General features: G+C 34.2%; 1 protein-coding gene across 1 annotated transcript; it reads right to left on the minus strand.

Annotated features, from left to right (window-relative positions):
• Positions 1 to 1400: 1400 nt before the first annotated feature.
• Positions 1401 to 4010, minus strand: LOC125219306 (ribosomal biogenesis protein LAS1L-like). The gene is made up of 3 exons (XM_048121248.1): positions 3253 to 4010; positions 2544 to 2739; positions 1401 to 1998 (listed from the first exon to the last, which is right to left on the minus strand). The coding sequence occupies exons 1-3, from the start codon at positions 3763 to 3765 to the stop codon at positions 1535 to 1537; spliced, it is 1173 nt and encodes a 390-aa protein (XP_047977205.1). The 5' UTR covers positions 3766 to 4010; the 3' UTR covers positions 1401 to 1534.
• Between the last annotated feature and the right edge of the window lie 22657 nt (positions 4011 to 26667).

Below are 26667 nucleotides of genomic sequence, written 5' to 3' on the forward strand. Positions count from 1 at the left end.
GAAAAAGTGAATTGATTCCAGGCTACAGGTTTTGCAATAAAAAATGATAACGAACCGGATCCAATAGAGAGACCACTAAATCCTACTTTTATGTATTTAGTATTTCATTTTTGTCCATCAAATAATGCAGCAAATCCTTCAACAATCATGCGGATCATAAAGTGAACGTACATATAATATACTTTGGCATTATTTGTATATAATGTCTGCCATCATCACCAGTATGCGATGATTAAAATGTATGCAATAGGCCGTCTTTAATTCTTTCTAATTAATTAATTTCGATTCAACATTGTTTTGTGGGTAGGCTGCATGGAAAAAATGATTTACTACTAAATTAGGTGGGCTATCTCATCCATAATTAAGCCTCATCAATATTCTGGCTGCCACAATTATTATTGTCCAGATTATACAATCATAAACACATGCTACCCACCACTTATAAAGCAAACATTTGTAGAGCATAATATAATTCCCAATATAAAGCAAATTTATTAAAACATCTCACTTATGGTATAGAAGTATTACTCACTATAGATAAATCATTCAATTAATTATTAATAGTAAAATCTGTATATATTTCAAAATTCTTTAACCTTGGAAAAAACGTGTAACCTATCAAGTGTGGATATTCTAAATAAAGACCATACTGAAGGTCACCTTATTATTGCAATTTTAAGACGTAAAAAATTCCGCCAACTTAGAACAATAATTCATCTTTTCACCTTATCAAAAGTGAAAAAACAGCTTCTTTTATGCTGGACAAGTCAAATGGGCCCATTGCTTTAGCAAGATTGCAAAGTGCAATTTATCTCTGGATTTTGAAAGTTCAATTTGGATATAATTTTTAATTAATAAATTTGGGGCAACTTAATGAGGGGCACACAATTTCTATCATTATACATATAGTACTATAATTAATAAAAAATAAAACAAAAAAATGAGGAATAAAATTTAAAGTAAACAGAGAAAGCTGAAATCTGGATAAGTGAACTTGTTGCAGAAAGCAAATCGCACGTTGAAATATCAAGTGAGGTAAAGTATCCAACTTGTGGATTGGGTAAAAAAACAAATTCCCCCTCTTCGAGCAAAGAAATATTCAAAGTGTACAAGAATAGTGCATGTCAATCAATATACATCACCAAAAGGTACTTTAGAGGTTAGTTGATACTATGAATTTTACACAAAAGGGCTTTGCAGTGAAGTGTACTGGAAGAGGGTGAAATTATTGATTTTTCCAATTCTGTTAATTTTCACCATAAATGCAATTATTTTAGGCATTATTCCGCCATTAAAATTACTTAATTTTGATGGCTGTCCTCACCTATCATGCGTATGCAGTTTTCCATGTATAATCATACCAACAATTGTGCATATATATAGCATAAGACAGCCACACAGAAATAAAATTTAGATATGTATTGAATTAGTTATCATGACTCCCAAAATACTCAAGAATTTAGCTTACACATTACATACTCTACAAATCTAACTAACTCCTCGGATCAGACAACTAATTCTATGATAATCAATATCATGAGATCAACAATTCCTCTGTCAATTCTTGAATTAGCAGTAAATATATTGCAACCTCAATTTCTGCTGTTGTCTCCTGAATTTGCTCCCCATGCTTACTCCATCCATCTAATTCTTTCTTGAAATCCAATCCTATCATCATATCTACGGTGTCAAACTCGACCTCCTTCCACGAATCCAATCGGTTGCAGATTCGCCCCATCATGACTTCACTACCTCCCGGCTGAACCATCTGCCTCTTCTCCTCGACTATGAGATCAGACACGAGCCTCTTCATGTCAGCCGACAATGGCTCTGCACCGGGCTGCTGTCTGTATGGTGAAAATGGCTCATCTCCATCTCGTTCCACATGGCCTTCGTCATCTGATCCTTCGACCTGAAGCTTCTTCTCGAGCTCAACAGGGTCTAATTCCGCAAGTAATTCAAATCTCCTTAGCCTGTGCATAAGCTGCTGCTTGGCCCCTGCAGATATATTGCAGACTATGTCTCAATACACACTTGGTACATTAAAATTAATTCAAGCACAAGCATAACAAAACACAACCATTACTGATCATTTTTTAAACAAAATGACATGCTTCTGACAAGATTTAATTAAAGCCAGCATATTAAAGAGACTAGATTAGTAATCTGTTTGAATTCAATTATTGACAAAGAAAAGGACTGAAAATTAAGGGAGCAAAACCCCACACCATGAATTGATGTTGCAGAAGCAGTTATTTCAATCTTATCGTGTGATATTTGCAAGGACAAAAATGAGGTCAGATTTTGCAACAGAAAGATTAGTACAAGTCATAACAACAGTGCAAGCAAAGGTAAGCTCACATGGAAAAATCCCATGTTTTTGTAATAATGCTACCTAATCACAATTATAATTTATAAATATAATTTAATCATATAGTAGTTTTAAACTTAAATGCGACTAGGGAAAGGGACCGAACAACTTACAAAATGGAAGAAACAGTGTTTATGATTGACAAAACATAGGCAGGGAGAAAGCAACATACTCTGTACATTCTCATAGCTGCAATCCATATCATAGTCTTCTTCATCTTCATATTCATCTTCTTCTTCCTCCTCATCTGCACGACCGCTTTCACACACATCGTCCTCATCAAACGGAGGATCCAACACCGATACCGGACTGCATTGCTCCTTCTCTTCCTCCTCGTCTCCTTGCACATTGTCTGAATTTTCCTTCGCCTATCAAGATTTGAAGCCATATAAATTTTAAGAAAAATAAAAATAGTTCATTTATTGCTGTGATTGAAATGGCTTTCATTAATGAAAAAGGAGCGTTCTTACTATTCATGTGAATAAGTTAAAACAACAGTAATTATGAACATAGTGATCAAAATTAAATAATTAATTATGATTATGATGCAATTATCAAGATTGTCCTTTAGTGGGGAATGGAAAAAAGAGCGTATTAAAAAAAGGATTTTGGTGGCAGAGGCGTGATTGAAAGTACAGAATTCAACCAAGCAGACAAATTTTTGAATAATCAAATTAGGTGAAACAAAATGAAATTTAACAAGGGTATTTAAAAACCGAGGATAAATTAGTAAATTTGGGGAGACATTCCGACCACCGAATCAAACCAAGAAAGTTGATATACCGACAGTGTATGGAAGGTCAAATCTAACACAAAGTCCGACCGAGTCACGAGTTCACTCGCCTACTCACCAGCGAGTTCACTAATAGAAAACGACAAACCTGTTGCTTTGCGCGGCGGCGGGGTGAGGCCGGCGGCGAGGAAAACTCGGGCGTGAGGCGGGCGGTGGAGGGGCTGTGGTGAAGAGAGAATCGAAAGGGACTGGAGCAGAAACACTCATCATCATCATCGTTGAGACAAAACTCGTGAGAAACGCGGGTGCTGGTGGACGCCTCGAAATCCAAAGACTTTCCTTCTTCTTGGGTTTGATTTGGTTGAGTAATGGCGCGGTTGCGGTTGTTGAGGCGTTTGAGGAAGGAGGAGAGCAGGGAGAAGCGGGGCTGTTTTTGGATGCGGAGAGCGGCCTGGGTGAGGGAGGGGAAGTGGAGGAAGACGGGGGACTTGCAGGGGCTCTTGAGGGGAGAGGCGGCGAGGGAGAGGAAGCGGGCGTGTTTGCGCTGGAGGGCTTTGATTTGGGATTGTTTGTTGGCAATGTGGGTTTTGAGATGGAAGGGCTCTTGCTCCTCTTTCAGCAGCTCATGCAGCAGCGCCGGTCGAGCCTTCTCGCCCGTCATTGTCGATCCGGATTGTTTTTTAATAATAATAATACGACTCGATTTTGAATGGATGGATTGGAGGCTGACTGCTTTTGAAATCCAGAATTTCACAAGTGGGGGACTTGGTTTCTAGAATAGTACTAGCAATGTCCAGAGCCCAGAGAGAGAGAGAGAGAGATTGGTTTATAATTAGAGGCAATGGATTTATAATTAAAGAAAAGGATGATTCAATTGAATACTAAAATGATAATAGTAATAAGCATTTTACATCTCGACAATAAATTTGGGGAGAGTTGCGATGGAGATGGAAGCCCAATGTACATCAAAAGAATCAGGAGATATAATCTTGTCTGCAACCTTAAATAGTATTGAAGTGGGATAAATTATTTGACATACTAATTGCCTTAACATTTTGAAGGTGTTCGATTTTACCTTTTTGCTTTGACATTGTGTTCGACCACTGCCTTTCTTTTACTCAATTTCTTCATTTTGTCCAAGTTATGTTTCATCTTTCAACATTTGATAATTGTCGTATCTATAAATATTCACATTTGTTAAAATGCAGGGCCACTAATTGATCTTCAAGTTATTTGAATGTGATATCTTTTTAATTTATCTTTATTATTCAAAAACACCTCTATAATTGGAATACATCCCATGAGTTAGTAAATGTAGAACGCAGTATATTATTTTTTTCAAAGACTAAGAAAATGGTCCATTATGGATTTCCGACTCACGCATCTAATGAGACCTTTTTCTTAAGGAACGTCATTTTTGAATTCGGATTGCCAGTACCAAATTAACAGTTGGATTGATTATGTCATTAGTCAAAATTAATTTTTCATAAAATTACATTTTAGATATAGATTATGTGCAGTAGTTACACTTTCATAGGCATTGAATTGTGATGTAGTAGTTACACTTGCAAATTGTGATGTCTATGGGATTTAAGCTCGTGACTCGTGAGGACTACAAAATGCAATTAAGTACACTTATTTTGCACTACTACTATATAATGTGAAAGTAATTTGTACTCCACTTTTTACGTTAAAAATGTTTTATTTGATCTTAATCCACTCATAGAGTTACTTTGTATAATATATACGTATTAAAGTAACTGGCGATTTGGATAGAAGGTTAAGTAAAAACACTAAAAATAAAATACATATAAAACAGAAATTTAGCACGACGCAAAAATAAAGGAAGTAACAATTCACGAAAATTGTCAATATATAAAAGTTGGAGTAAATTGATGAACAGCGCGACCCACGTTCTGCACTTAATGTGACACTGGGAATATTTTGTATTCATCTCGTCACAAATTAATAGTAGATGACAAAAATAGTAACATCTAGTTTTTCCTATTACTACCATGGCTTGTTTGTTTTTTGGTTAGGAAAAGGAAAGATAAGTAGCCTATGAATCTATGATAAATATATTGGGTCCAGTTTGTATGCAGGTTCCTACTAATATGTGAATATTGTATACTAATCTATAAGTACTTAATTTGTATATCGATCATACACAGGCTGATTCAGCACAATCATACAATTCAAAGTATAACAATACTATAATGAAGCCAAGAATTTACAGTTGGGGACCCAAAATACAAATACTAGTAATTGAGAATTTTTTATATTGGTGTTGCCAAGATCAATTTTAACATTTATAGTAGGATTCACACAAGAGAGATAACTAATAGTAAGAGAAAACTAGTTAGAAGATAATTGATCCACATAATGGATTTGTATACTAATACGTATTCCCTCCGTCCCATTAACTCATTACTAAAATTGGAAATGTCTTATTCCTACTTTATTTCATCTCTTACTTTACTCTTTCCACTTAATACACAAAATAAAGTTGCATACAATCCCATGCCACCCAAGAAATGGGTCATCTTTCTTGGGACGGAGGGACTTAATTTGTATACCGATCCATACGACCGAGGACTCAGCACAACTATACAATTTAATCTATACAACAATACTCCCTCCATTCCAAGATAAGTGACTTACTTCTTTTGGGCACGAGATTTAAGAAATGGTATTTAAATAAGTTAAAGTGGAGAGAGTAAAGTATGAGAGAGGGAAAACTAGAGGAAAGAAGAGAGAATAAAGTAGGTGGAGAATAAAGTAAGAGAGATGACTTTTTGCTAAATTTAGAAATAGGTCACTTATAGTGGGACACCCCAAAAAGGAATACAAGTCACTTATCTTGGGACGGAGGGAGTACAATATAATCAACTCACACTCATACATTTCAATAAGCACAATCGTATATTCGATATAGTCACGTGACAACATGGAGTATATTAGAAACTCAATCAACATATATATGTTAAAAACCCAATCAAATCTTAAGAAACTCAATCAGCATAGTTAGAAACTCAATCAGCATAGTTAATAACTCAATCAACAAATGTCACAGACTCAATCGACACATATTAGAAAAACAAAAATCTATAAACTACAATCAACATACTCTTTTCGTCTGCCAATAGGAGTCCCGGATTATGAATGGAGATAATATCATTATTGTCCATTCATATTTCATGACACGATTTTATTTTTTCACATTTCCTTAATTTGAGTTTATAAGTTTTTTTTCTACAGAAAGGTTTCATATGCCAAGAAAGTCAGTTGACCTACATTTAATGCTGGTTTTATACATTTCGTGAATATATTTATAATAAGATGAAGTCGTGTTATTGAAGAAAATGAAAAAAAATACTACTATTTTTAACTTTGCGTACGTAAGAACATGAACATCAACCATGAAAATACATGCATTTATGAAATAACAAAAAGATTTTGCTGCTGAATATAGTAAGTGTAACTGTGTAAGTATCCTACAAAAATGACTACAACAAATAGTTTTGACGACAGACATTTATTATTGCGATAAGACTCAGAAGATCAGCGCGCCAAATCAATTTTGATTTTATTTTTACCAAATTAAATATTAGAGTAACATTTATTACAAATTTGAAATCAATTATTTCAGTCAGTTAAGTTCAATGACTTGACCTACACTAGGGAAGACCATGGATCGTGTGTCTAAAATTCCAATTTGTTTAAAATTTTATCTAATTAATTATAGTAATGTTCCTTTCAGTTTCAGATGAATAAATTTGTGGCATGTTATGCTAATTAATTGGAATCATATAATATACATGAATTAGCTTAAGATTGCAAATTAAATAGTCTCATTCATTTTGTCTCTAGTGAATATTATTGTGTCGTGGACTATCAGTAAATTCCAGAGCTTGTTTGGGAGAGAGAGAGAGTACTTTTCTTCTGCTAATGACATTGTCCAGTCCACTTCACTGCTTCATTTTCATTTAGTGCGCAACTTTAATTCAAATATGTCACTACTTTTTCTAAGTCTCACTCTTTTCCATATTTATTAATGATATGACAAAATTTCTTCTTATATCACCCACACACTCACTTAATCAAATATTCACCATTATTTTCCACACAAAAGTGAGTCTACAGTTCGCTTATATATAATTTACATCATCAGTTTGATTTTTCCAACACTGATAACATTATTTGTTTGATTTAAGAAATGTTAGCTGTTGTATGAATGGTCTCATTTCAATTTTTCATGGCATTGCTCAAGAAAATAATTTAAGTGATGTATAGCTTTAAACTTTTGGGTTAGAAAGGTTATGCAGTAATTATTTAGTGCATTGGATGCCAACAACTATGCTAAAGTAAGTCTTTTGTCTTAGGAAAGGTAAAAGAAGTACATTTAACACCATGCGCTCATTTAATTAAGTTGAGAATTAATTACATAATACGAGGAAGGAAAAGGCATTTCGAGTTACCGACTGACACAAAAAACAATTACTACTACTGTTTAATTTCAAACTTCAAATTATACTTGAAGTTTGTACTAGGCTACTACTACTACTACTATATAGTCACACATGTATTGGAAACTTTAATATTTTTAAATATAAGTGACAGAGTGAAACAAATTTTGAGCTCAAACAGAATATTTAAGACGGACAAAATTCAGTTTAAATTTAGTTCAAGATGATCAATTATCAGCATCTAAAAGTTTGTTTTCTTTTTAAATTTCTTTCGGTCTCTTGTTTTTCTAAATTGCCTTGAATTTATTTCAATGGCAATTCTGTCTACTCACAGGAAGAGTATCCAATGTTGAGCTCTAGGCCCCCATCTTCTATGTTAACCCTCCTGCGGCATGATCCAATTTATTTTCGTCGTATTGTTATTTAATTATTTAAAATAAAATGAAATACTATCATTCCACAGGAGTTTGGATTAAAAATTTAGTGATCCAGCCATATACTGGTATCAAACAATTACATTTATAAAAGGAGATAAAATATTTTTACAATTGTGATAATCTGGGACACACTAATGACAATTTGCCAAAAACATGATACTTGTCACAAAAAATTATTCATAGTAAAATATTATACTTGTCACATAAAATTATTTTAGTAATTAGTATAAGAATATAACATTAAATCTATAAATTTAACTCATGGAATTAAATTCATATATATACTAATCATTCCCACTCATTCTGAATATAGATTGTGGGTGTTAACTAAGTTATGTTTCTGCATTTTTACCATCAAAAAGTTATTTGGGGACAAAAACTTTATTTTCTCATAACCAATAGTTTAGAGTTATAAATTTAATTTATAAAATTAATATCTAAAAAATCAAATATTTATACAATTTTTAATTTATATGTAAAGAGCCATAATATAATTAAGGGTTCGTTTGATACATAGAATTGAAATGAAATCGGAATTAAAATTCCACATAATTGAATGTGAAGGAATTGAACAGTTATTTAATTCCAAATTCTTTGTTTGGTTAAAATGATACTTATAAAACTAATATCTAAAAAAATCAAATATTTAGGCACTTTTAAATTTATACGTGGACAGCCATGATAAAGGATTAGTTCAATGCAAGTAATTGGAATGAAATTGTAGTTAAAATTCCACATAATTGAATTTGAAGGAATTGAACTGTAATTCAATTCTAAACATTTTGTTTAATAAAAATGGTATACGGAATTGAACTTGAAGGAATTAATATGAAGTGTGTGTGCAGTGTGTGTAGTGTGTAGCGAATATGTTGTGTGTGCAGTGTGTATAGTGTGTGTAGTGTATGCAATGTGTATAGTGTGTGTAATGTGTGTTTGCGTGTGTAGTATATGAAAGTGTCCAAATTTATAATTTTATGCTAACTATTTGAAATTGCAATTATCTATTTTTGATAATAAAAAATTAATTATGTGGAATGGTGAGAAATTGGAATTTTAATTTGATTCCAAATTCACATATTTTATGATACTAAACATTATATTATTAAAAATTTCAAGACTCAAATTCCAATTTCACAAACTCAATTCTATTATACCGAACGGAGCCTAGTTAATTTACTTAACATTCTTAATTTTCTCAAAACTTCCGACGGAATAATTCTAAGAAAAAAATAATACGTGTAAATCTCATAATAGTGTCATGATTATCTTATTATTCCATTGTTGGGAATCACAATTACCGCCTCCGTCGGATATGCACCAAATAAACACATTACAGTAACATAGTAAAGACAGAATCTTCGATAGTTTCTCGTCTTATATGATGCAGACAAAATCTTTGACAACTTTATATATATATTTTTTTTTCATTTTCATCAACATGAGTCTCCAATTTGCAATAATTAAATTGCATTGACCCCAAAAATTCGTAGCTTCCACACCTGTGAATCTGAATCAGATTTGCAAATATTATTATACCTAAAATCAATTTCCACCAAGCAACAAATGACATATATAACAAAATGTCAAGATTAGTTTTTGGATCGAGCCTCCAAAATTTGTACAGTACGTGACTTTGTCTCGTATATGTTTATTTCTATTTTATTTTGATTGATCAATAAAACAGAGCTACGTCACAATTAATTCTGACAATAAATTTAGGTACCACAGTCTTTTGTTAGGGTTGTTTTAAAACTTAGATAATCCAGCTGTTTTAATTATTCAATACCCCAACACACATTAAGACATACAATAGTAATTAAGTTTTCATGCTGGTTTAAACTTTAATCAGACGCTTAAGAGAATTAAGTTTGTTTAAGTTTTCATGCTGGTTTAAACTTTAATCAGACGCTTTAATTCTCTTAAGCGTCTGATTAAAGTTTAAACCAGCATGAAAATTTAATTACTACTGTATGTCTTAATTTGTGTTGGGGTATTGAATAATTAATGATTCCATTGGAATTGAGATGATCTTCGCCTTCTCCAACGTCTCGTGGATGACATCCATCGTTGCCAGATTCTCCAAAATAAGCTCAATGCAGCGCAAAGCACTCACTGTCCAAAAGATTGGCCGATATCTCTCCCTGAGCTGCCTACCGGCCTCCATCATGAAGGCCGAGCTCGAGTATGTGACTATTTGAACAACGTTATGGAGTAACCTCCACCAGAACCCTCGCTAAGAACGTCTGCATAGCCTCCATGTTTCCAACACAACCAGTTATGTCAGATGAGGAAAGATACACAGTACCTTTGGGGGAGTCCACCAAAACATTCACAAAGGTTCGGTCCTTGACATACGTCCATCCATCGAGCAAGATGCTACAACCAGTGACTGCCCACGATCTTTTGATCTCATCCACACGTGAGGTCGCTTCCTTCATCACATCCCTGAATATCCACCCATTTAACTCGTTTAGGAAGTAAAAAATCAGAATTAAAAATTTAATTTGGTCAAAATAGAGATTAAATCTGTTGACCGTTAGTTTTTAACAGAAATATTGACGGATGACCAAAATGATCAAATTTCCATATGTTCAGGACCACAAAATCCAAAAGATAATGTTTATGACCAAAAACATAAAATGGTTATATGTTCAGGACCAATTTTGGCCTTTACTCTTTATTATATAACAAATATTATTACTCCGTCCCACCTAATAGGACACATTTCTTGATCGACACGGAATTTTAGGAGTTACTCCCTCCGTCCCAGATTAAGAGTCACTTTTTGCCATAAAAGTTCGTCCCAGTTTAAGAGTCACTTTTAGAATTTTCCATATTTGGTCATACAATTTTACCCCATTCTTCATCAAAATTACATAAAAATGCCATTATCTACATTAAAATAAATCAAAACAAAAATCAAAAGTCAAAAGGGACCCACCTTCAACCAACTCCACCATCTCACTTCATTTATTACACACTCTACCATCTCACTTCATTTATTACACACTCCACCATGTCATTTCATTTATTACACACTTCAACTCTTTCTTCAAACCCGAGCCATAATAATAAGTGACTCCAAATGTGGGACGGAGGGAGTATTAATTAATGTGTTTAGATAGAGAGAGAAAGAAATATAAATATTTTAATATGACAGAAAAAAGTGGTCGAATGTATTAATTGGAGAGAAAGAGTTTTCAAAAAAGAAAAATGTGTCATCTTATTTGGGATAAACTAAAAATGAAAACGTGTCATTTTAAGTGGTACAGAGAATGTACATAAAAATAGGACTCACATTCCACTAACTTTTTATATCTACCTTATTTTATAAAATTAAACAATTTTTTTTAAATCAGTGCTAATTAGTTTGAGATATTTATTTATAGACGAAGGAGTATTGGATAGGATTATTGTCGGTATACATATTGTACATGCACAGATGCACTGCATGCGGCGGTATTAATTATTTTATTTTTTTGCCAGTGTTCATAATTTGAGAATTACTCCTGGTTTTTGGTTTCATTCTAGTTTCCTTTTGTGGAATGGGATGATACGTAGAAAGAATAATATCTCTGGTAGATTAATAGGGTCATGTATCTTGAATCGAGCCTATCAAATTCGGATGTCATCTGTGATTTTATTATTTAAATAACAATTTAGGAATATTTGGTGGATGATTTTTGTAAAAATTCAAATTTTTTGTTATGATTGTCAATCACGATAATGATAAATTTGTATGCTTTTTGGTATAATTTTGACTTGCATCTCAAAATTGTTGTTACGCTTTTAGTTATATGGTCAATTAATTGCAAAGATCTGGCTTTTTTAGATATATATATTTAGTGGACCATAAGCTTAGTGGTTTGGAATTTGAAGGTTTTAAAAAGTTGAACAATTCGCCCGTGGATATATGACATAAAACAACAAGAAAAATGTAAATATGTAATCATGTTTGTAGATTTTCTGACATGCATAACCACTAACAACCGGGCAAATTTATCTTTGTCGAAACTATTTTTTGTTTTTACCATTCAATTCAATTGCCACATTTCGAACCAGCATGCAGTTACGTAATTTACAAATTAGACACACTTTAATTATTTGTATCTTAATTTTCTGTCTGTTCACTAATCCAGAATAGTTGTTGAGGATTCTCGCATTACATATTAATTAATTATTTCTTCTTTTTGGTTTATGTGATCTCGTACAGACAGCTAATAACTTTGAAAAACAGGAAACTCGAATTTGTGGTTGCGAATCTAGCTTAGACAAAATAGATGTGAAATTTAATTACTAGGAAATGTTTAAAAAGATACTCTCCTTAATTAGATGTCTGCACATGTTATGTACATATAACTAGGGGTGGGAATACGGATATCGGGTATTGGGTTTACCCGTACCCGACCCGATATCCGCCGGGTATTAGATACTCAATATCCAATTTTATGGGATTGGATGTGGGATTGGATATTGAAATATAAAATAAATCGGGTATTGGATAACCCGAATGGGTATCGGATATTACCCGAATATCCAATTTACTATTTAAAGCAATTTTTAAATAAGGTTTAGTCATTTTGGACTTCAAGAGTTAGGCTAATTTATTTACTAATTACAACTTACTTGATTAACTTTCTCTAAACTTATATAAATAAGTAAATCTCTCTTACTCTAGGTCACGGCTTCTCCAAACTCTCAAGTTTTAAGTATTGCATAATCAACTCATATGGTTTTTATATTTTAGTTAATTATTTTGACTTTTGAATGATATTATTGGTTGTTTCTACTGTTTAATTAAATGCGTAACTTTTGTTATTTTACTTACATATTGCATAACCAATCTCCATAAATATAATCATATACTTTAAAATAAAAGTGACCCATTTTTTTGTAGATTTACACTACAAAATAAATGCAACATTAAAGATATTAGTCAATTTAATATTTCTATATTTATATTAATATATAAAATTTGAATTTTTTATTAGTTATTAACACATGTAAAGATTCGGGTATTTGGGTACCCGATACGTCGTGTATGGATACCCGGGGCGGGTATTGGAGTACCCGAAAATATATCGGGTCGGGTTCTGGATAGACATTTAGATGATTTTCGGGTTTGGGTACCCGGTTTTTCGGGTCGGGTATCCTGAACATATAACCATTTTATGTTTTTGGTCATAAACATTATCTTTTGGATTTTGTGGTCCTGAACATATGGAAATTTGATCATTTTGGTCCTCCGTCAATATTTCTGTTAAAAACTAACGGTCAACAGATTTAATCTCAATTTTGACCAAATTAAATTTTTAATTCTGATTTTTTACTTCCTAATTAATTCTCTAATTATTTTTACACTTCAATTTCATCTTCTTCCTTGTAAATCCTAAAAGAAAAAACTACCAAACAAAGAAATGCACCAAAAACACAAAAAAAAAAGAGAAAGAGAAAAAACAAAAAACAAAAAAGAAAAAGACAGCAAGCTGCAAACAAAACCCTCCCAAAAAGCAAACCTCAATTTCAATTCAATCCAACCATATTCCCCCAAATCAACAATCAATCCATGGCGGACTCCCCCGCCGCGGGAGCTCTCCAATTCCACGGCACTGCTGCTCCGCCTCATGAGCAAGCGCTGGACCTGGGTTTGCCTCTTCGTGTCCGTCTACTCGCTCCTCCCCTCCCAATGAGGAGATAGTGGGGGAGGGCGGTTTGCTGAAAGTCGAACCCTCCATAACCAGGATTTAAGAAGAAGAGGAAGGAAGATGAAACATGAGAGGAAGGAAGAAGATGAAATTGAAGTGTAAAAATAATTAGGGAGTAAAAAATCAGAATTAAAAGTTTAATTTGGTCAAACTCGGGATTAAACCCGTTGACTGTTAGTTTTTAACGGAAATATTGACAGAGGACCAAAATGATCAAATTTCCATATGTTCAGGACCACAAAATCCAAAAGATAATGTTTAGGACCAAAAACGTAAAATGGTCATATGCTCAGGACCAATTTTGGCCTTTACTCTATAATAAAATGTGAGTGAAATAAGTTAATGGAATATATGGTCTACTTATTAAAGTATAGTCTAAATAAAATGAGATATTTATTGATGCACATAAAAAAAAGAAAAATGAGATATTTAATATCAAACGAAGGAAGTATATATACTTAAAAAAAAAAAGGCAATGCATGGTTTTTCCGAATTGAGTGTTCGAATAACAAATGCCCACGGATGTTGGTAGTCAATTTAGCCACAGACAAAAGAAAAAATAAAAATGTTGAAAGTGATAATCTATAGAAAAGTGATGGGTGGTTGAGATGATGTGTATTTATTTTGCACACGTGGATGTGTAGTGTAACCCATCCATTGATGTACACATTGGATACCATGCCCGTGACCTTTTTTTTTTTCTTTTTTTTTTTCTGTCTTATTCTATACTAGTTCTTTTTAATATCAAAGTTATAACATGCATGCTTACGATTTAAAATTGTAAAAATCAGAAAACTAGTTCAACACATATTTTCTTATTCACAATTGAAGAGAGGGTGGGTGGATGTCTCCTATTAGAGGCTTAAGTTATAATTTAAATTGTCACCAATAATTACTTTTTTCAGCTTACATTATTGCCCTTATGGAATTTTTTAGTTAATTCATAAAAATGAATTTATTGAATCTACCTAATATATATAGCTACCCTCAGTTTCATTTAGAGATGTTTGTTGGGTCAGTTCTAGACCTGTCCAAGGTTTATCAAATCGGCGGTTAAAATTGAAACTGTAACCGTCAGTTACGGTTTCTAACCGAAACCGTGAGAATTTATCCAAGCTGAAACCGTCGATTTTTGAGGCGTGGTTCGGTTCAGGTTCAAAAATTTTCGAATAAAAACCGTACCGGAACCGCAAAAAACCGCCGAAAAATCGCGAAACCAAGCCGGAACTGCAAAAAATCGGCGGTTTGGAACCGTGAAAAACCGTAAAAACCGCCGCTTCGGAACCAAAATCGAAACTGGCGGTTTTGGAACCGAAACCTAACCGCAAAACACCCTCGCGGTTCGGTTCTGGTACGACAATTTCCAAAACTGGAACCGACGGTTCCGAACCGTAACCGTCGGTTCCGGAACCGTGGGTACCTCTAGTCAATTCACTGGGTTTCAAATTGAATTAATCGGGTGTGAACTGATTGAATTGTTAATTATATAATTAATATGTGATCAATCCAATGTACAATATTAAAAATTAATCATACTTAAAAAATGTAAAATATTTAACTATGAGAGTTTTGGAATATACTATACCTACATTCACTTTCTTCTGTGGAAGCATGCAAATATATTAATTCAAACTACTATATTAGTCAGATTGCATGCGTGACAAACATCGATTGGGTGGGTACCAAATAGTAGTAATATATATAGTGGACGATTTGTATAACCTTTTTCGTTTTGTCACTTCTACTTGGTAAAAGAAAAACAGCCTTAGGTTTTTGTCGTAAATCTTTACTGATCAAATCGAAATTGACATTTTCTTTCTGAAATAAGACAGCCACATCAAATTCACACGAAAAGGGAGAGATAAAAACAAGAAGATTGTCTGGTTTCATGCTCTCCCCAAAGCCCCTTTCACAGACTAACAAAATAATCATCAAAATAAAAATTCATATTCATATTTGTTTATACTTTGTAGTATATGTATGCATATTATCGATGTCATATTCAGGAGGGGGGAAAACAAAACAAACGACAAACACTTTTAAGACATGCTAACTGTCTTTTGTGGTTATATTTGTCGATCATCAAGAAAAAATAATTTCCCTCTAAATACGAATAAGATAGAGACAATTGTGTTAGATACAAAAGGCAATAAATTCTTAACGAACTCAATTCGGAATTTTGCAAAGCTTATCATTTGGCGATGAGTAACATATCGAAGCGTGAAGATACGGAGAGAATTTCGTTCACACATTATTATGATGTCTAGTCTTTGTTTCCAATTGATTTGTATCCAACTTATACGACAAAAATTGAGAGGAAAAAATTAATTTAAATAAGAAACAAAAATATTAATGGTCCGAAAATCTCTCATTTTGGATTTAGATGGTAACATAAAAATCTCGTTTATAAATGTAAAAATCATGTATTTGTGGAAGCCCATAAAACCAAAGTATTGAATGTAGCCTAGTTGTGTTCAGTTTGGGCCGCCAATTCATGCAAAATAGTAGTGCATGTACATCTAACTTATTCACTCTACTTTATTTGGAAACGTGAAATTGAATGGTATTGGATTCTTCAATTTCAAATTTAATATTTGGTACCATATGCAGTCCAAATCTTTTAATTTCATAATTTGAATTTTATATCAAAAGTTATAAATTGGAATTCCAAATAGTTATAAAATTAACTATTTTTACTATATATCTAGAACACATACTTCACACACTTTACACAGTGCACCTATTTCACACACAACACATACTACACATATTTTACATACAATGCACACTACACACACTTCACACATTATACAAATTTCTTACACTACACACTTTGCACACACTACACACATTCGACACACTGCACGCATTGCAGACACTATACACATTTCACACACACTGCACGCTACACATACTACACACATTCCGCACACAATACACATTCGACACACATTGCACACAGTTCACACACACTGCACGCTACACACACTACACACATTTCACACACTATACAAATTTCACGCACTACGCACACTACACACATTCGCCACACACTGCACAATTTCACACACTACGCACACTACACACATTCGTCACACACTACACAATTTCACACACTACACAAATTTCACACACTACACGCCATTTCATGCAAAATAATTGTGCATGTACGTCAACTTATTCACTCTGCTTTATTTGCGTCATTTCTTAATGTAATTGGGTTCATCTAAATGTCCCTGAATCACCCCAACTTAGAAAGATTTTCACGTAAGAATTCTTCATTCTTGCAGCTGTCATATAAATATCCATGAATTAATAAATTCCTACGTCAAGATTCCAAGGATTATATTACTCCATATTTTCATTCCCCACGGTACCACATAGGTTATGAGTTATAGTCCAATTGGTGCCATAAGTTTTTGTCCACAGAAAGAAACTAATGCTTCTATTTGAAAAATTCGTTAAGTCTTTTTTGTTATAAAAAGTCAATAGAATGATTAAGCAATCAATTAATAAGAATATAGATTAATGGAATGTAATATCAATAATTAGTGATAATTAATAGTAAAATCAAGTCAAATTAACCCGTAAAAAATGAGAGATTTCGGAATATGGATTTCAATTCATTGACCTTTCGAAATTTAGGATTAAATTCGCAGTCCTTTCATAATATAGGATCAAGGCATGCAAATTTTTCAGAATAATGGTGTTTTATATTTTTCTCTTCTATTTTCTTATTATTTCCCTTATAATAATTATAATTGACCAACTACCCCTCACATTTTGACCCGACTTCTAAAAAATTCAATTAAAATTCCGCTCTCTCCAAACCGAGAGATAATTTGCTCAATCGAAATCATGCCCTTTACTTTGCCGCCTCCACCATCCTTTTTCCGCCAACTCTGCCTGTATGCCTCAGCCTCCATAAGCCTATCTACAGAAACACGCAACACCTAGCCATTGTCTCCATTCGCCATTTGCATCTCCCTTCTCTCTCAAACACAACTATTCCGTCAAAATCACAAATGCACTTAGAGCATCCACAATGGGGCGCCGTATAGTCGGCCCTATAGGGCTCCCTATTCTCTTCTCACGTCATCATTTTATCCTCCTACTCATCCACCTGCAGTGGGACACCCTATAGTCCACCCTATAGTTTTAACTACTACTACCTCCGTCCCTGAAAATTTGATACAGTTTACTATTTCGGTCCGTCCCTGAAAATTTGATACACTTCACTTTTACCATTTTTGGTTGTGGACCCCATATTCCACTAACTCTCACATTTTATTATAAAACTAATACTTTAAAAGTAGGACCCACATCCTACCAACTTTTTCAACTAACTTTCCATTACATTTCTTAAAACCCGTGTCGGGTCAAAGTGTAGCAAATTTAGGGGGACGGAGGTAGTACTATTTTGTATTTAATTTTTATGTTTGCAAATATGTCAAGCAAAATAAATATAAAAAGCACCACGAATTAAAGGCAAATCATACATTTAATTTTAATTAAAAAAAAAAGTTACAACGATAGATAGAGTGGAAGAGTATGAAAAGTTACAACGGTAGGAACACTTCCCATCTTTGAAAGTTTGTCACATGTGAGTGCATGAATTCAAGGTGTTCCACGAGTTAGTAATGAAAGTGCCCTAATAATCTTGCTTGATTTGATTGCGTTAATTCATGCTTAATCTATTCTTTCATCTTTTGAGACAATTACAGCGTCAGGTCCTTGTGCATTCCGTGCGTCTATTCTTGTGTCTTTAATGTCTTGTTCGAGGACAAACACAAATGTAAGTTTGGGGGAGTTAATACGCTCGGATTTTGCACGGTTTTAAGGCCATTGTTTGGTCCATTTTTAATGTCAAAGTTGGATTACATGTCCATTATTTGCATATTTTATACATTTTGGTATTTTGACATGTTTTTTGAGAAATGTGCATATTTGAGCCTAAAAAGGGAGTCAAAACGCGAAGTAGGAAATCTGGAGTTTCAGGTGGCGTCCAGTGACTACCGGTGCTCAGCGGCCGACACTTCTGTAGTGGTCCGCTACGGGAAATTTGTGCATGGAATGAAGACACGCCCGACGACCGCCACCCAAGAGTCAGATGCCTCGGATTAATGCACGACGACTGATACGCTCGGATTTTGCACTGTTTTAAGGCCATTATTTGGACCGTTTTTAATGTCAAAGTTACATTACATGTCCATTATTTGCATATTTTATACATTTTGGTATTTTTGATGTGTTTTGTGAGAAATGTGCATATTTGAGTCTAAAAAGGGAGTCAAAACGTGAAGTAGGAAATTAGGAAATCTGGAGTTTCAGGTGGCGTCCGGCGACCGCCGACGTCTAGCAGTCCGTTTCGGAAAATCTGTGCATGGAATGAAGACACGCCCGGCGACCGCCGTGCAAGGTGTGGAGACCGCTACAAAATAGCGGCGAACAGATTTACCCTAATTTCTTCTCCAAGATTTACCATATTTTGCTATCCTTTGCATTATTTGAAGAATTCAAATTCTCTCCTATAAATAGGCCCTCAAGCTTCATCCAAAGGATCCTCTTTTTGCAACACATTTTCCAGAGATTAAAAGTTAGAGTGCTTCATTTGAAGAATGATTCAAGAGTATCAAAGCTACAAGGATTTAACCTTTGGGTTTTATTTGCTTTAGTTTTATGTTCCAATTGTTTTCCCTCCAATCTATGTCTTTAGATTATTACATTATGTGTAACTAAATTCATAGGATTATAGGGATGTGTTAGTAATGACTTTGGTTATACAATTCCTTTTCTGTTTAATATCCGTTTTGTTTTTACTTTGTTTCTTCTCTAAGTGAATAATGATGCTTCATGATTGAGTGACACATTCTTGGATGAACAATATAAATTACTACATAATCGTGAGAGGAGGTTGGCGAGTTAGATCCACTTAGTAGACACTACAATTAACTTCCTTTAAAACGACACTGTTAATTGAGAGTGAGAACTTTTCAAGGGTCTTATGAGCTTTTAGGAGTTATATATTTAGGTTTGACAACCCTAATGTTAGTAATCAACGTTTGTATCACATGAGCATAAACTATGTGACTCGTTCTATCAAAGTAAGAACAGTGCTAGGGTATTGTAGTTGGAACTTGTATAAACCATAACTGTGAACGCACATCTCTGGAATTCCCTTATCCCTATACTTTTATCTCCATAATTTATTTGCAATCAGTTGTTTACTGCTTTCAATTGTTCTTTTGTTTTCATAAATTCTCCACAAACTTTCGGTTTTCCAAATAGTAATTGAGTTTTAGTAGAGGATAACCAGTTTGTGTTTGTTTTCCCCGTGATCGATATCCGATACTAACCTTTAGCTATGTTATTCCTACTCTGTATACTTGCAGGTATTTATAGTCCTAATAAAAAGTGCATTAGCCGCCATCGCTGCTTGTATAATCACCAGTAACAGTGTTCTTTGTCCTCTTCGACATAGACGATATGAGCATAATCCCTCCTTGGAACTTCTGTTTGTCCTTCACGATGAGCCAGGTGATGCACTTTTTATTAGCACTAAAAATACCTGCAAGTATACATGGTAGATCTAGTATAGCTAAAGGTCAGTACCGGGATATTAAACACGGGGAATATAATTGCAACTGGCTATCATGTACTAATCGTCAAATACTATCTAGAGAAACAAGATAATTTTGGATAAAAACAATTAAAAGCAAGTAAACAACTAAATGCAATTAAATCAGAAAGATAAAGTATGAGAGATAAGAGAATTCTAGGGATGTGCGTTCACAATTATGGTTATACAAATTCCTACTACAATACCCTAGCATAGTTTATACTTCAATAGAACGAGTCACACTAGTTATGCCCATGAGGTACAAGCGTAGATTACTAACACTAGGGTTGTCAATCCTAGATTCGTAACTCCTAAAGCTCCTAAGACCCTTGGAAAGTCCTTACTCTCAATTAACAGTGCCGTTTTAAGGGATGCTAATTGTAGTGTCTATTAAGTGGATCTAACTAGTCAAATGTCAACCCTAGATTCATAACTCCTAAAGCTCCTAAGACCCTTGAAAAGTCCTCACTCTCAATTAACAATGTCGTTTTAAGGGAAGCTAATTGTAGTGTCTATTAAGTGGATCTAACTCGCTAACCTCCTCTCACGATTATGTAGTAAGTTATATTAAATCTTCATCGAATGTGTCACTCAAACATGAAGTATTATGGAACAACTTAAGAAAGAAACGAAGTAAAAACAAAACGGATATTAAATAGACAAACGGAATTGTATAAACCAATAAAAGTTACTAACACATCCAAAGAATCCTATGAATTTAGTTAAACATAAATAAGTAAGCTAAAAACATAGATTGAAGTGAACACAAATTGAACATAAGTGCTAAAGCAAATAAAACCCAAAGGTTGAATCCTTGTAGCTCTTTGATGACCTCTTGCTTCATTCTCCAACCCCTTGCACAATAAAGAACTCTCATATTTATGCTATGGAATCCATTTACAAAAAGAAGATATAGATGAAGAACTAGGGTTGGAGCAGGAGCCATGAAGGCTCCCCTTTTGGGGCTATGGAAGGGTGAATTCTATGAATGAGGTTACGGGGTATATATAGGCTTGAGAAGGATTTAAATATGGCAACAAGTTTCTTCCAAGCATTAGGAAATATGGAATTTTCGTGCCCCATAGTAGAAGGAAAAGATTTGGCTTCACAAGGTAATATCTTCTTTAAATTTCCGCCTAGACTGCAGTTGACAGCTTTGCGCGACTTTCGTAGAACGGTCATAACTCTCTCCAAAGAACTCCTATTGAGATGATATGGTACCATCTTGAAGCTCTTTTCAAGGCAAAGAGAATGGTGTGTAGAACACCCTGATCGGACTTCAGGATCACTGGAAAATTGAGTTTGAACACAGCTGTCGTGCGCCGCATTTTCCCTGCGGGCCGCTGGACAGCTCCAAAACTCCCTGGACTCGTTGCAGCGACCGCTGCATTGGGTGCAGCGGGCCGCTGGGTTTCCCTTCAGCTCTTGCTTCCGGAAATTCACCTTTTTATGCCCTTTTTCTGCTCTATTTTGCACATTTCTCACAAAACACGTCAAAAATACCAAAATGGATAAAATATGCAAATAATGGACATGTAATGCAACTTTGACACTCAAAACAGACCAAATAATGGCCTTAAAACCGTGCAAAATACGAGCGTATCACCAGGCGGAGTAGTGCTCGTACATCGGACAAACTCTTGCCGCTGCCCTACTCCCTCAAGCACTTCATGTACTCCGCTGAGAACCAGTTGAGCTGCTTCTTCACCTGATCCCAGTGCTTCGGAGCTGCTCTCTCTGCCGCTTGTACGAGGCCGTCGGCTTGTTTTCATTGTAGTGTTCAGTGAAGCGCTCCCAGTACGCGATTTGTCGTTGGTTGTTGGCAAACACCGGGTCTTCTGAAACATCAACCCAACACCTCGTCAAAAGAACGGTCTCTTCGGGGCTGTAGTTCGTCCTCTCTGGGAAAATTCTTCGTTGTTCTCCGGAGGCGACAACTTCTGGTCTCTGTATTTGGTTCTCTTCTTCCTTTCCTTGGTGGCGGAGGCCGAGGCACGAGCGGGGGACGACTTCATGTCGGACAGCCCGTACGAATCCGTGTTGAAATCTGAGTCGTACTCGGTGTTGGGCTCCCAGTTGGACTCGATGGAACCTGGTGTATATAAGGACCAGTATTCGTCATGGTCTGTACCCGGCCACCGAGTACCACCGCCGAACATCGGTACTCCATTGGGACTATTCAGATTTGGGAAATCATCCGGATTCATTATTTATAGAGAAATAGAGGAAGAGAAGAGAGTGGAGTGAAATAGAAGTTGGAAAGTGTGGTATATATATAGACTAGTATCATCCCCCGTGCTATACACGGGTCATATAATTTTCACGTATTAGTTACACATTTACAATAAGTCAAATAAGTCAATAAAAATAAGAACCAATAATCTTGCGTAAATTTAAAAATACGAAATGCACAATAACATTTATTAGATGAATAAAACCGTGTCAATTAATTAAATTGATTATTAGGAACTCTCTTTTTATACATGTAAAAAATATAAATATTATGTATAGATGGAATAGAGTGAACTTCTAAAAGTAGGAGTATTCTAATTAATTTAAAAGAGAATTACATTCTTAGTTCCGGTACATTGCACTAATATTATCTGCAGTCTCTATTCATTAAATAAATCACCAAACATCCATGGATATTGGTGTAATCTCGTTGAAAGGACTTTTGGATTTTTTATACTTTTTGAACCATAGTATCCTAAACTTTTATTTTGGAGAATATTCTGATTTTAAAAAAAAATGCAAAAGTCCATATTAACGATATTATATCAATGTTTTGATACATTGAGTAATATTATGATATAAATGCAATTATTCTACAATTTCTCCTCTAATTTATTGTCTTGAATATTACTCCCACTTTTTAACATGTCCTTTCTTAAAAAGATTTTATTGGCTTCTTAGCTTAATATAAATTCTCCTCTAATTTCTTGTCTTGCCTGTTACACATATCTTTTTAGCATGTCTTTTAAAAAGAGTTTATTGGATATAAAAGCATAAAGTTTGACAAATTCTGGTCATCCCATTTTTAAATTTGAATGACAAACCATGATATTTAAAAAATTCTTAATAGTCACATTTGATAAAATTTATGACATAATGTTTAGTCCACGTTGTAATATATATGCATTTTATGTAACTATTTATCGACAACACAAATTTCACATGTGTGCACTAATTTATATCTTAAAAAGTTATTACAGGATAATTGAGAAATTTTTGTAACTTTATAATTTAGCATTCAAAATTTAACAGGGGCAAGGTAACTTAGAATTTGATCCAACTTTAAACTAATTTTTATATATAATTAATTTATTTACAATTTTTTTTGGGAATCATGTTTTATGGAGTACTACTTCACTATTTAAGAAAATATAAAAGGGACTTAATTAATTGTTAGAATAGTGGTAGAATTTGAAGATAGGTATGCATTTACGGAATTGATCATCATGCAACTTTATTATTAATCAAAAGTATAATAAAAAAAATTAAATCATGTAAAACCTATTAAATATTGGGATTTGAAATACATGAAGCCCCACTTAAAAAAAAAAAAGAATTGCAGCGAACTGGATGCTCCGGCGAGTGGAATCCCCATTTCTTTGACCTTGGAGATTCAAAACCGGCGACAACGGATCAGAGAGAGGCCGATGGCCTTCTTTATAGAGTGGAGTGGAGTGGTGATATGATGCGGCTTCGTTGAGGAAGATGCAACGTTTCCGGCATAGAGTCAGTGAGGGAGAAATTTAGCGATCGCAACAATAAAAAATCTAAATTTGGAGGTAAAATCTAATGCTGGCAACAAAATCTTATCTTTCTTATGAATAATTTTTTTCCTTGGTTTTTCCAGTTGATGTTTAAACTGACATTGTTCATCTCTCCATCGACCTTTGTTCTGTCTCCCCGTTTTCGCTCCGCCATGGTCTCGCAGTCATCCTCCATCGATGCTGCCATTGTTGTCGTGCTTTGCTTGTCCAACTCCCCTGCACACCTACATATATTCATAGCCCCTATACACATATGCGTACAGATAGAGAAAAGATAAGACAGAAAGAGCATAGTGTAGTTCATTTCGGTTTGTGGGAAACTGCCTCCGCACTCTTCTCATTTCTCTCTGTTAATCACCCATTTAAGATTTGTTACACTATTTTTGCAAGACTTTTATAATAGTAGTTCAAAACTTTCGGTGAAAGCTAGTTTCAATATATAATTGCTTATTAATCTCCTCTTCACTTTTCTCAAGATTTTGAGATAGACGATTTTGACAGATTATACTCAGTCTAGCTACAGCTACAGGTTGTAGCTTTCTTATTTCTTGTACAACAGAATAACTATACGCCTACACCCACTTGACCACTTCTCTATTCTCTCGTTTTCCCACCAAAAGTGGTCATAATGGCATTTATGTGATTTTCTCAACAACTCCCGCTTTATATATTGATAGATTTTAGAAGCTATAAAATTAGAAAAAAATAAAAAACGCATCGCATCGTCCGCGTCTCCCGCAATGGGGCGGACAATACCGCGGACGATGCGTAATCTGAGGCTATCATCCGGGTACTACGCATAGGGCGTGGACGAAGGGTTTCGCATCGTCTGTCTTGCTACTGTGGCGGACGATGGGGTGGACGATGTATTGGGCAGGCTATCGCCCGCCTCATTGCGAATGCCCTTAATGCCCTTAATCTCAATCCCAACACATTAACAAATATAATATTCAAGCAAGAAAAGAATAGTTTATGACAACAAATGAAAGGAATCAAAACCCGGGGAAGGCAATGCAATTGGGAGCAATTCCATTACAATTGTTTTCTAGAACAAATAAAACGGCAGACGTCACTACAAAACTTCATAAACTGAACAAAGGCGAAAAAGAAAGAAAATATTAAGAGCGGGAGGCAGTGGAATGGGGCTCTGATGTCGCAATGAAAATATCAAAATGAAAGGCGGGAAGAGGAGGGTGTAGACGGAGGTGGCAAAGTGAAGGCAGATTTTCGATTGAGCCCAGAAGTAGAGCGCACCATCTCTCGGTGGAGTGGAGCTGAATTTTGATTGAATTTTTGAGAAATTGAGTCAAAATATGAGGGGTGGTTTGGTCAACTATAATTATTAGAAGGGAAATAATAAGAAAATCGAAAAGAAAAATATAAAACAATTAAAATATTCTTGTTTTGAAAAATTCGCATGCCACGATCTCATATTATGGACTGCAAATTTAATCTTAAATTTTGAAAGATCAGCAAATTGAGACCTATATTCCGAACGAATCTGTGCGAAACTGGAGGGTTTAATTCCTTAAAAAGTTATTGCCGAATTCTAAATTTAGGAAATTTAATGGAATGTACGAAAAATCGATTTTGCTAATTGATTTTGGAGGGAACAAGTTATTCCCCATTTTAACCTACTGTTTTGGTAAAAGACTAAAAGCTATTCCCTTGGACAAAATCGATTTTGCTAATTCTTTGTGTCGTAAATATTATTTTGTTATCGTGTAATTACATGAATTTAAATTATGAACATTCAGTTAATTTATTATGACTTTTTGATTATCAGTTACTACCTCCGTCCCTAAAAGTTTGACACAGTTTACCATTTCTGTTCGTCCCTGAAAGTTTGACACACTTCACTTTTTACCATTTTTGGTAGTGCATCTCATATTCCACTAACTCATTCATACTCACATTTTATTATAAAACTAATACTTTAAAAGTAGGACTCACACCCCACCAACTTTTTCAACTCACTTGTCCATTACATTTCTTAAAATTCGTGTCGGGTCAAAGTGTGTCAATATTTGAGGGACGGAGGTAGTAATATATAAAAGAGGAAATATCTGTTTTGGTCCACGAACTTTGTCAAAGTATCATTTTAGGTCCGCGAACTTTGAAAATATCATTTTAGGTCCGTCAATTATGAGTTAATATCATTTAAAGTACTTTTTTACTATTTCCAAGTTTTTTTGGACGAAAATACCCTCAATACCTTGAACAGTATTTTAATAAACTTTATCAAATACTCATATTTTTTTATAAATATCTTACTATATAATTTTGATAAATTTTATAAATATGATTTAACCTTCAATATTATCACTTTTGTGACATGCAAAAAAAGTTCTTTCTTCAATTTTTTATAATTAAAGAATTTAAAAATATTTTTAAGATTTGGATACTCGTAAAAATTAATGTCACAGTCAATAAAAGATACTTGAATATTGATATATTGATATTATTTTTAAATATTGACCGTGACCTTGATATTTTACGAGTATCCATACGTCAAAAATATTTTAAAATTCTTTAATTATAAAATGTGGAAGAAACTTTT

The sequence above is a fragment of the Salvia hispanica genome, chromosome 4 (genome assembly GCF_023119035.1).
Source record: "Salvia hispanica cultivar TCC Black 2014 chromosome 4, UniMelb_Shisp_WGS_1.0, whole genome shotgun sequence".
NCBI lineage: Eukaryota > Viridiplantae > Streptophyta > Magnoliopsida > Lamiales > Lamiaceae > Salvia > Salvia hispanica.

Bases quoted from the DNA above. Each gene is read 5' to 3' on its own strand.
- LOC125219306 (XM_048121248.1), bottom strand. From the start codon at position 3,765: ATGACGGGCGAGAAGGCTCGACCGGCGCTGCTGCATGAGCTGCTGAAA. The intron at 2,740-3,252 runs GTTTGTCGTTTT...AAATCTTGATAG, and splicing joins GCCGCCGCGCAAAGCAACAG to GCGAAGGAAAATTCAGACAA. The intron at 1,999-2,543 runs GTATGTTGCTTT...ATATATCTGCAG, and splicing joins CAGCTATGAGAATGTACAGA to GGGCCAAGCAGCAGCTTATG.